General features: G+C 47.3%; 1 protein-coding gene across 3 annotated transcripts in view; it reads left to right on the top strand.

Annotated features, from left to right (window-relative positions):
* Nucleotides 1–12,500, top strand: part of LOC105900037 (EMAP like 4) — a 66,378-nt gene that overhangs the window by 34,985 nt on the left and 18,893 nt on the right. For 2 of the 3 annotated variants that reach the window (XM_031579416.2, XM_031579415.2), the window contains exons 3-10: nt 648–780; nt 1,938–2,129; nt 5,853–5,987; nt 6,343–6,368; nt 7,153–7,185; nt 10,016–10,139; nt 10,594–10,743; nt 12,245–12,314. In XM_031579416.2, the coding sequence (XP_031435276.1) occupies nt 648–780; nt 1,938–2,129; nt 5,853–5,987; nt 6,343–6,368; nt 7,153–7,185; nt 10,016–10,139; nt 10,594–10,743; nt 12,245–12,314 (863 nt within the window). The remainder of the gene's footprint in view (nt 1–647; nt 781–1,937; nt 2,130–5,852; nt 5,988–6,342; nt 6,369–7,152; nt 7,186–10,015; nt 10,140–10,593; nt 10,744–12,244; nt 12,315–12,500) is intronic. The other variant, XM_031579417.2, reaches the window with a different exon arrangement.

Here is a 12,500-nt window from a genome sequence, read left to right as displayed (position 1 = left end):
CTCAACCTTATCTAACCGCACCCTTTCACCTGTCAATCATATTTAAAGCCTCTTTATGACATTATACTTCCTGAAGAGACAGAATAAAGAATCACTTTTCCAAAATTCAAAAGCATGAAATGAAATCCAAATTGTACTTTTTCACTTGCCAAGGTTCCCCCATGTTGTATTTCACCCTCACAACCCAATTAGTCTGATGATATTAACAACATTCTGCTGCCACCGGAGTGGAGCAGAACAACCATGTGGTGTCTCTTTGTGGACATTCAGAGTAAAAGAGAGACAGACATTGTTGCTCTTGCATGTGCAGTTTAGCTGCTCAAGAATGTTGGTTGGTGTAAATATGATGCTAGTTCATAAATTAGATATTTCTGTGAGTGATGTGGCATTGTCAGTGTCTATTACCAGGGAAGTGGAGTACTTTTGTGTGGGCACAGTGTTGCAGGTTTGATTTAACTACTTGTCAGGTCATGCTTATGACTGCTGTAATGATGATGATGATGATGATGATGGGGATTGTGAGGAGGAGGAGGAGGATTACTGTTGATTATGAAAAGAAACTGCGATTCTTCCATTGCTGATTTAATAAGCCTTTGTTAAGTGATCACGACCACGTCCTGATTGGGTCTCTCTGCTGCCCCCTGTAGGTCAGAACCCGATGCGTGAGGCCTACTCCATGTCCTGCATCCCTAATGGTGGCTCCGGTGGACGCAAGACGCACAGAGACACCACCAGCGTCTCTGTCGCCAGGAAGGAGACGCTCGCCTCAGCAGCCAAGAGGTAGTGTACATACACAGCCTCACACACAGGAGAATAAACACACACACACACACACACACACACCATCAAACACATAAAGGCGTCACACTCATATATAACACACCCAAAGACACACACATATATACACACAACTGACATATCAGTAGAACACCGATACCTCTTACACACACACATACTGTATATGACACACCTCTTCAAATAACATTCACACACTTCATACACACATGATGCATGAAACATTTCAAGGCACCTTGAAGATCGCAAACAGCCATACAAGAAAACACACACACACACACACACACACACTAACTCTCTGATGGTCAATATTGACACAGGGCTTTCCTCTTATGTTTACTATTCGTTCTTGAACCATTATGTAAGCTTCCTCTTGTAGCTCACAGTGGAAACAACCAGTAGTGTATCAATAGAACCTCACGAGGAGATCACTGTGGTTTGTCAGTGCAGGTGGGGTGAAGAGAATGTCTGTGTTTTGATAAGGTAGCTATGCATCTTCCACGCTCAGTGGAGCATGAAGGAGATATCTGTGTGTTGTCTCCCTAGCTGTAATGCAACAGCATTTGTTAAGAGTCTGAAAGCTCCTGAAAGCAATGTTTACTTTTGCAGGAACCGTGAAACTAGCTGTCATGACATTCCCATGACCATGATGAATATAGCTGCTTTGAGAACGATCAAATGTCTGTGGAACTGTCAAAATGCTATTGTTATTGTTGTTTTTTATCACCATCACCAAAGAACCTTCCCAGGTAACGTCAGGATAAAAGGTCTGTCTAAGGTCTTGCCTTGTCGTGTGTGTCTTTGTTTCCAATGTTTGTTCTGTTTCTGTTACTGACTGGAGTTAAAGTGCCTTGATCTTTTTGAGTACCAAAAAATGTGTCCATTAGCATGTTTAGTGTGAGTGTGTGTGTGTGTGTGTGTGTGTCTGTCTGTCTGTTAGTCATGTGGTATAGTATGGAACAATTTCAAAAGCTGTCCTGTGTTCACTAAAATTGTCCTATTATGTTCTTAGTCTGTGTGTATTCCTCCTCCAGACCTCTTCGAGAGTATTCTGCGTAAACACTTCTTTCTCCCTGGTTGTCCCCTGGGTTGTCCCCACTCACCTAGTGTTGACCTCACGTGACCCCTGGTTGTTTTTGCAGCGGTTTGGAGCGGAAGCGGGACAAGCCGGCCATGGAGGGCATCAAGGAGAAGGAGGAGCCGGCGCAGGCTAACGATAAAATCCCTGCCGCCAGCCCCCAAACACCGTCCCCCTCCAGCCACCCCCCATCCCCACACCCCCCTACCCCCCAAAGGCAGACGCCGGAGAGCAAGGGCCCCCCATCGGGCAAAAGGTTCCTCCAGCCCCCCCCCCCCCCCCCCCACCCCTCCAACACTTTAACCCTCACTCTCTATGCTAGCTGAGCGATGTTTGGGGCCGGGCTGGCATGCTGTTCCTTTGGGTGGCGCTACGCTAAGCTAGCTAAGCTAACATGCTAATGTCTTTATGTGTTTGGTTTGATTCATCTGGAGGCTGTTTTCCCTGTTTTCCTTGCCAAGAGTGCACGCCCACCCCCTCTCTCTTTCTTTCTTTCTTTCTTTCTTTCTCTCTTTCTCCCTCGTGTTTGTCACTTCATCCCTGACCTTGCAAATTGGAAAAGCTCACAGTAACACGCACAAATGATTCTCAGAGGGGGGAGCCATGCCAAGCAGATGATATGTGTGGAAAGGACTCGGGGCCTCTAACGCTTGAGGTTGCGACATCGGTGAAAACAATGAGGAGGATGTAGGGAGATGCAGGAACAAACACACACACGCACACATAGACACACATGAACAAACACACACACACACACACACACACACACACACCCAGATACACACACCACACATACTAGCCCACAGAGGAGGCAAACACAAGACATGTGTTGTTACAGAGATGGCGTGCGTTGACCCAGCACACAGCTGACAGGCCAACTGCTCCCCAGGTTCCACCCCTGCGCCCCCAAAGCACATCATGCTCTCACAGCCAAGGGTCAGACATAGACGTAGACAAACAAGAACACTGTAGGTGGGAGAGATGCATTAAAAGTTCTCAAGAAATGAATACACAGACCTGGAGAGGATAACTACAAACGCACAGACTTGATGGTTATACATAGATAGAAAGATGGCAACCCATCGATAATTATGCTGTAATAATCAAATGGACCAATGGATAGACACAGATGAACGCACTTACAGTAGAGTCATAAACCTACTGACAGACGCGCTGCTATTACTAAACAAGGTTTTCAATCAGCACAGATTGGGCTTGGTAGGTCTGATGAAGCCATGGTGTGAATCAACTCAGCTCAAATCCTGCCTCATTTGCAGATACTGACTGGCCATGTGTTTCCACATATCATTTATGGGGTAACAAAATGTACTCCTTCCTGACTGGTTAGCGTGTGATCAATCATCATTCTCTGCTCTGTGTCCGTGTCGCTCTCCCCTCCCTCCTGTACTACTTCATAGTGTAGTGTAGCTTATCAGCAGTACATGAGGGGAGGGAGGGTGTGTTGCATGAAGGTGAAGTCTGCCATTCTAATCTTATACACTTTTTGGCAAATTCAGCAAATTGCTCCTCGTGGTCCTTAAGCTGTCTGTTCAGTGCGCTAAAAAGAAGAGCTGGTGTTCGTACACAGTCCTGGCTCTTTAAATAAACAAAACAATCAGACAACAATCAACAGCCTTTTGCAAGACCGAAACTGAGTTGTGGACTGCATCTTAATGGCGAGGAGCAGTACAGTAGGGTCACAGAGGTTCGGCCCAGCCTGAGAGGTTCGGGTAGAGTGATGGGAAACAGATGTCTAACAATCATTCGGCCCTGGCTGCGTGCTAGCCCTCCCACTGGTCTGCTAGTATCCTTACACACACACACACACACACACACACACACACACACACACACACACACACACACACACACACACACACACACACACACACACACACACACACACATTGATGAGGTCAGACTGTGGTTGTATTTGAATACCTCACGTCCATGACCGTGCATTCTCGTACCCCCTCCCCCCCACACAGACACACACACACACACACACACACACACACACACACACACATCCTCACCCAAACACGCGCACACAGAAGAACTTGCCCCCTGCCCCGATTAGCCTCTCATATTAGCTGCGGAAGCCATCGGCTCCAATTAGCATCGGAGACGCTGAAAACCAATTATCTCCGTTTCACCCCCTCATGCTCCTGCCCCCACCTCCACCCCCGCCACAGGCAGCTCTTCCCGTGCCCATTAGACTGGGAGCAGCGAGCCATTCCCCCCCCCCCCCCCCCCCCCCCCCCAGTCTCTGACTAGCGCCAAAGGAAATTAGCCGGCCCAGCTCATCTGCTAACAATCGGATGAGCGGAAATCAGACATCAGGCCACTGTCCAGTTATTAAGGAGTACCTGGAACCGAGTGGATTAGAGTCGGTGCTGTGGTGTAGAAAGCCGTGGGCTTTGCCATAATAAATTACAATATCACTGAGAGCGGCTTTAGTGGAAGTTGATGCTTCTCTGTCTTCTTCCGCAGCTTCCCTGTTCCATTGTTAGACGAAAACGATCTATATCAGTGTTAGGAAGTGGATCAAGATTACAGTGCCCTCCCCCCTTTTTCACAGTGTCAAGTAGGCCATTTTACCCAGATTCACCCTTAGGAGTTCTGCCTGTTCACTCAACGTCTGTGTGAAGGATGCATTCACCTCAGTTTCAGCCTTTTGAGTTTGGTTTTGCCCAGGGTCATGTGCTACTGGTTGTTATGAGCGCCTCCTGTAGGTAAAGGGCGGCCCCAGGGGGGCATGTCAGCTCTGGCCGCCAAAACAGTTGCTCACACTGGGGTGACTTTTTCTCTCTCCCTCCCTCTCTCCTCTTCCCCCTCTATACCCCTTCTTCCAGAGGGATTTGCTAAGGCCCTGCACTGTTTTACTGCAAGTGTGATTTATACGTTCGTGTGTGTGAGAACGAGAGTGGTGCTGGATCACTTCTGTGCAAGATTAACTCGTTATACTTCCTCCTTTCCTTTCTGACTTTCTCTCTTGTCTCTCTCCATCCCCCCCCTCTCTCTTTCTTTCTCCCTCCCTTCCTCAGCGGGTTTTGGGGAAGGCTTATCCCTCAACAGAAGTGATCTGGATGAGACTCTCCTCTCTCGCAGCAACTAAACCCTTTCTCCTCACAGCTTCGCATGAGGACTGCTCTTTCTCTCACTCTTCCACTCATCCCCCTCTCCCTGCCAGTCTTTACTTCCCCCTCACTTTCCTTTTCTTTGCCTCTCTTCTCCTCTGCCTCTTCCTCTGCCTCTCATACTTCTCTGTCTTGGACAGATGCCAAAGATCTTCCTCGTTTTCTCGGCCTACCTCACCGCAGGCCTGGGCCTCGATTTTGTCAGCTGAGCCCAGGCGTACTAACCTGTTGACAGGCTTGTGCTTTCTCTGTCTGCCTTGCTGATGCATGTCTGCAGCTGGGAGCATTTGGGAAGCATTGCGCTTCACTCTGTGCCTATGAAGGAGCAGTTTGTGTGTTTCTATTTGCCTCAAACTTACCTTTTGAAACTACAAACACAGGTGGGGTGGCCTTCTGTAGGACTGCAGATGCACTTGCACTCTCTAGAAGAAGAATGATATCTACCACATTAATCCAACCAAGTCAAAGTCACTACTACAGTTGTGTAGTGTCAGTAGTGGTATTTATTATCATTAAATGTTACTGTAGCCTTAAATACAAAAATTATACTTACCGTAATGGTAGACTATTTGGCCATTAGCACCAGGCTTGAGGTGAAATATGAGAGCGTCTCTGTAAAAGTTCAGTAAAAGAACATGAGTGCATGTGTGCAGTGCTCCAGCCTTGGCGCCCCACTGTGTTACAGTAGACGTGTGCCGTGTCTTTGCTTCTCCTCAGCTCTCGCCTCTCTTCTGTTTCTCCACGATGGAAAATTAATCAGTTTCTTTTTTTTTCTATTTCTCTTCCTTCTTTTTGTAAATGTGTGTGTGTGTGTGTTTGCGTGTGTTTGCGTGCTGTAGGGGTAGCAGTGCTAAGAGGGGTATGGAGCGTTCTCAGAGCAGCACGTGGGACAGTGGAGAGGACAACAGGAACAAGCTGGTGAAAGCCGCCTCCACCTCCAAACTCCTCGCCAAGGTGGTGAAGAACGCTGAGAAGTGAGTGACTGACACACACACACACACACACACACACACACACACACACACACACACACACACACACACACACACACACACAGCTCTCTCCCTTCTCTCCATCTTGCTCACTTTCTCTACTGTGTAGACATCAGGATTAGAACATCAGAACAGTCTCTCACTCACACTCTCACAAATGCAAATAAGATATTTTAATAACACTCAATCTCCCTTTCACACATGGTAGATGTAAGTTATACACACACACACACACCACACACACACACACACACACACATTCAATATTTTAATAACTCTCTCTGTCTGTTGACCCTCCCTTTGACCGCTTCCTGTTTTTGTCCCTTCTCTCATGCAGACACAAAGACCCAGTGATAAGCCAAGGTAAATATCCTCCTAACCCAGTCTGCCTAGACATCACACACAAACATTACCTTTTATTCATATCACCCCACTGTCTGATAGCATTCACTGAAGCCGCAGGGGCCAGCAGCCTGACTGACGAGATTACAAGTGCATGGACTGACACACACAACCACACACTTATCTCCCGACGGAAGAAGGCATACACACACATACACACACAAAGTCACATGGACACACTCATCCACACTCTCACTCGCACACATACACGTAAATATAGTCACACACTAATGTACACACACACACACACACACATAGACACACACACACACAAATCCCTTCCTCTGGTAGTTGTTCTTTGAATGGGTTTAAGCCTGAAAGGTAAGTCTAAAAGGTAATCAGGTTATTGCTCTATCCACTGAAATGCCAGCGGAAAGCTTTAAGCCTCTGTGATGACACAGACACACATCCCTGGATGTTCTGTTTTCTTGTCGTCCCTACTGCGGTCTAGTCTACCTTCTGTCTCTCTTCCCTCCAACACCTGTTATCCTATTCATCCTACCACCACATCTGTGTCTGTACCTCAGTAGACATCGTGTTGTTGTTGTGGCACTGTGTGTGTGTGTGTGTGTGTGTGTGTGTGTGTGTGTGTGTGTGTGTGTGTGTGTGTGTGTGTGTGTGTGTGTGTGTGTGTGTGTGTGTGTGTGTGTGTGTGTGTGTGTGTTTGTGTTTGTGTTTGTGTTTTGCATTTGTGGTTGTGTTTGTACGTGTTTGTTGAGTGATGTTGTTTCTGTTCCATGACCAGCCAAAATGTCCACGCGAGAGAAAAACAGCCAAGGTAAGCTCTCGCTCTCGCTCATGTTCACGCTCGCGCTCGCGCTCACGCTCTGGCTCACGCTCTCGCTCACGCTCTCGCTCGTGCTCTGGCTCTGGCTCGCAGGCTGTGGGGGGTGGGGGCGCTCACCTGGCTGATGCAGCTCATGTGCAAGCTCTTGCTCACTCCGCTCTGCTTTGGCATGGACTCTGCGTCTTCACTGTATCTCTCTCTCTCTCTCTCTTCCTCCTCTTTCACATTTGTTTAACCCTTCCTCCCTCTCTCGTTCCATTTCCCTTTTTACTGTCTCTTCCATACACTTACACCCTTCCTCTCTCTCTCTCTCTCTTTCTTTCTTTCTTTCTCTCTCTCTCTCTCTCTCTCTGATTATTGTCCTCCCTGTCTGCATCTCCTTACCAACCCCTGTCTCTCACTCTGACTTAATATTCTCATCACTCTGTCCCCTCTGCTCTTTCCCTTTCTCCAAGTTTCTCTCTGTACTCCTCCCTCATCATTCTCTCATTCACTAGCACAGACTTGCTTTACCTTCAGTCCAATCCCAGCTAGAGGGTCATAAAACATAGCTCTCTGCAGTACATATCGACATTTACCACCCCAACAGATGCTAAAGATGCTAAAGATTGCAGCTGTTAAGTAGCAGGGTGATAGCATAGAGTGCCTGATACAACCAGGGCTCTGAGTCGACCCAGCACAACTATTAAAGTTGCAACACATAGTTTCTGTTGTCAAGGAATGAGGTCGCTCTCGGACCTATGACAATGATGTAACTCTAGAAGCATGGGAACAGGATGGTGGCTCTCAAGAACCTATTGTTTTCTGTGCAGCTTGCAGTCAGTCAGGAAACAATGACTATAAAAATAACACCATATGCACGGAAATCATGGGTGCACAGGCAGCATTACCATAATCGCATTATGCCTGTAGACTTTGCATTGCTGCAGGTGAGAAAGCATTTCTGTTTTTGAGACAGCAAAAAAGCACCTAATGCACTTTAAATATTCTCCCTTTCACTGTTGTCATTTGCTCCTCTGGCACGGATTACACAAGGTTTCCCCTGTCCTCTCCTCCCAACTGAGTTAAGCTCATCTCATGCACACACACAGGCTCTCTCTCTCTCTCTCTCTCTCTCTCTCTCTCTCTCTCTCTCTCTCTCTCTCTCTCTCTCTCTCTCTGAGTCATCAGCCGGAGGTGGCTGATTGAGGCCGTAACCCTTTTGTTAGTCCTGTGACCCGCAACACACTGAATGACTATTCTTCACCCCAAACTCAATCAACGCCACACAACTGTAGTTAGTCTCCAAGCCAGCTGTTGTAGAAAGGGACCGTTTCTTCACATCGAATCAGGGCAGAAATGATGTGGGAGTCTGTTACTCTAGTCAAGATCATTGCTGTGAATTGGAGACTTTAACTAGTAGGACATCTTTAATATTTGCATCATTATAGCATCACGATGATCCCGCATTCCAGTTGTATTTAAAATTTTAAAAGAATGGTATGTGGATCTTGCATTTCTCCCCTTTTAAATGGAATGCATTTTGTTCATTGCTTTATGTTGTTGGACATTCATCTTCCAGCCAGTTCTAATCCATGGCACATTACACATGATTATGAGTAGAGGCGGTGCCATATATGGACTATCTCTGGCATGCTGGCAGTGAATCTGTGAGTGGTTGGCCTGGTACTCTACTCCCAGACCCCACTCCCCACCCAAATCCCCATCCTGGCTGCTCCCTCAGACTCCTAGACACAAGCTGTAGTCCATCACACACTGGGGTGGGGGGCGCGGGGCGGAGGGGCGGATGGTGTATGGGGAACACCCTCAGATTACCTCACAGCTCACACTCTCACTTTCCACACTCCCTTCTTCATTCCTTCCTTCGCTCCCTCCCTCTTTCCCCCTATTCTCCTCTCCAACACATTCCCCATCTGTTCATCCCTCTCCTCTTTCTCCTGTTTCTGCTCTTCTCTCTCCTCTGTATGTTGGTGGGTGGGGTGGTGGTGGTGAGGCGGGCAACACACTCACAGCTTTGTGCAAGGCTGCACGGCACAGCATTTCTCCATTCCTCCCTCCAGTCTCTCTCTCTCTCTCTCTCTCTTTATCAACCTCCCCCTCACAAAAGCAAGCTTCAAACAGCCATAGAGGCGTACTAATGAGTGGAATTATGTAACCGGTAACTAACAACAACTCTTTTTTTTTTTTTTTAACTGTGATTCACCGAACAGAATTTTATTGAAAATCATTTGGAATGATCCATCCGAATGCCATGTGAATTCTCTGACCTTATCCACTCTGTGTCTGGGGGTGCGTGCACAACGCTCATCTAGAGGCTTGTTTATACGAGTGTGTTGGAGGCAGCTGTGAGGGGGTGTACCTCTTCAAACCCCCACGCCTAGCAGTAACCGCACTAAACCCCAGGAGCCATGTTTGTGTCTGACAGCTGTCAGTGTTTGTAGGCCTGTAGGCTGTTGAGTAACGCAGGGTTACGGGGAGAACACATAGAGATGGCTACAGCATCTTCTCCTTTCTCTCAGCGCTCCTTTGGGTCTCTAGGCTTTCCTCACAAGCTCGAAGTGATAAGGTCATAAAATTCCTCCAAGATTAACAACATTGCTTTTTGTATAATTAAGAATGTTCGTTTGCAATAATCGCACAGTTGAAGGTTGACAATCAGGATGTGAATCATTTGGTATGGCTTCCTCTTCAGGAATTGATCTCACCTCTGTCTGTCAATCATTCTTCCTTTTGTTCTCTGTCTCTCACACTATATATCACTATCTATTAACATACCATATCTCTCTCTCTCTCTCTCTCTCTCTCTCTCTCTCTCTCATAGAGGGGGACTACATTAAGACGTTCATGCGCGGGCGTCCCATCACCATGTTTATCCCGTCGGATGTGGAAAACTACGAGGACATCCGCACAGAGCTGCCGTCCGAGAGACTCAAACTGGAGTGGGTGTATCCTTCCTGTGTGTGTGTGTGTGTGTGTGTGTGTGTGTGTGATTGTGTGTATGCATGGATGAGGGAATATGTATCAGATAAGAGAGATGGGCTGCACACAGTTGAAAGTCTTGAAGAAGAAAACCTTGAGAAGAACTCTGCTCAGAAGGAGGGGGCCTCCTCTTTGAGTGGCCCAGGAGAATAGCACTAGAAAGTAATAAGATTTCAGGCCAGTCAAAGCAATTACATTCTTAAATAGGTCAGGTCATCCAAAATAATCCTCTCTTAGCAACTGTATGCAAAGGCAGTTCTATGCAGCTCTATGGAAGTGCTCTATGGAACTCGATGCAAGCTCTGCTTTACATGTTGTTTCATCGGAGACTCCTGACTGATGACCTAATTGGAAATGTGGATAGTGCAATGCTCCGCCTTGCCACGCTTGTCCGTCTCCTCCTTGACTGTGGCTTGTCAGGTTCGGCTACAGGGGGCGAGACTGCCGGGCCAACGTGTACCTGCTGCCCACGGGCGAGATCGTCTACTTCATCGCCTCCGTCGTCGTCCTCTTCAACTACGAGGAGCGCACACAGCGCCACTTCCTGGGCCACACCGACTGCGTCAAATGGTGAGAGGGGCAGATGCACACATTATACACACACAAACACACAGACACATACATACACATAGACATACATACACACACACACACACACACACACACACACATACACACACATACACACATACACATAGACATACAGAGTTCCTTATGCATACAGGCAAATACACAAGCATATACATATTGTTGGAATATACATATTCATATACAAACACGCAGAAAATGCATCGACTCCTAGATGTATTAACACATTCAAGCAATGCATATAGATGAAAATGTGATCCAACATACATACTGTTATGACACACACCTGACTTGAGTTCAGCCTGTTTTAAAAACATCTCCGTCTTTGGTGCTTAGGACAGTCATGCAGTGTTGTCTCGGTTACACTAAGATCAGGCAGCGTTCGTCATTCCCATGACTATCTGTTCGCCGGCTTCCAGTCCACCGCCATTTGAAAGGCAAACACGCAGGCCATAATTAGAGGAAGTTTGGGTCTGCCACCACTGGAAGCGAAGAGGAAGAGTTATGAGATATCATACCACAGGCAGCCGCTCAGTGAACCCTCCGTAGAGGTTACTGTCAGTCACCCTCTCTCCTTTTTCTATTTCTCTCTCTTTCTGTCTCTCCCCTGTCTCTTGCTGTCAGTGTCACTCTCTCGTTCATTTACTCTAATTCTCTCTCTCTCTCTCTCTCTCTCTCTTGCTCTCTCTCCCTCCCCTACTTTTCTGTGGTCCTAGAAGACAAACAGAGCATGGAAAGGGAAGGCCAATGGGGTCATACATCACTTCAGCCACTTCAGCAAATTGATGGATAACTCCGCTGTTACTCGCGGGCTACTCTTCACGTCAGCGTAGATAGCGTGATTACAGCTCTGTCAAAGGAGTCTGGGCAGAATGTCGTGTTCAGAGTCCTCGGAGTACACACAAAAACAAGTCCAGCAGGACGGAAGGAATTAAACATGGCCTGGACCGCTATGCATAGAGAGGACTCCGGATCCTCAGGCGCACACACCTGCCCCACAGGCCTCTGCTCTCTGAAGCAAACGTGTGGGCTAGTGACCGCGCGTACAGGGGTGACTAGAGTGTGGGGGGCCTGATGTGGGGTTTTGCATTGCTGCAGGAGACTGCGTTTGGTTTGGGCCCATATGGGAAAAGATGGGAGAGTAATGGGTTTGTTTTCAGGGAAGTTGTCAAAGTGATTGATGTGTTTTTCATGCGTCTGTGTAGATAAATGACATATGTACACATACATACATACATACACACACACACACACACACACACACACACACAGACACACACAGACAGACACACACAACTATGACTACAACATGTGTCTCTCATGCTGTACTCCTGCAGAGATCATGCCTAGTCATGTCTGCATTGTGTTATATACTTTATGCATGGGTGTGGTCTGACCTTATGTTTCCCTCTCACTGTGTGTGTGTGTGTGTGTGTGTGTGTGTGTGTGTGTGTGTGTGTGTGTATGTGTGTGTGTCTCTTAGTTTGGCAGTCCACCCAGACAAGATCCGCATTGCCACGGGACAGATAGCAGGAGTGGATAAAGATGGGCGGGTAAGTGACTCTTTCTTTCTTTTTCTCATTCCCTTTCTCTTTTTGTTTCCTTTCCATCTCCCTCTCCCCCTTTCTCTCTCGTCTGACTCACTGCTTGTTATTGAATGATGGACAACTTATGCAGAACATGTTTGCTAGACTTTGCTGTGCATGGTCTGTTTGTCCTACTCTTTAATTTCCCTTCTG

The sequence above is a fragment of the Clupea harengus genome, chromosome 13, assembly GCF_900700415.2.
Source record: "Clupea harengus chromosome 13, Ch_v2.0.2, whole genome shotgun sequence".
Lineage (NCBI taxonomy): Eukaryota > Metazoa > Chordata > Actinopteri > Clupeiformes > Clupeidae > Clupea > Clupea harengus.
This window is presented reverse-complemented; position numbering and strand designations above follow the sequence as displayed.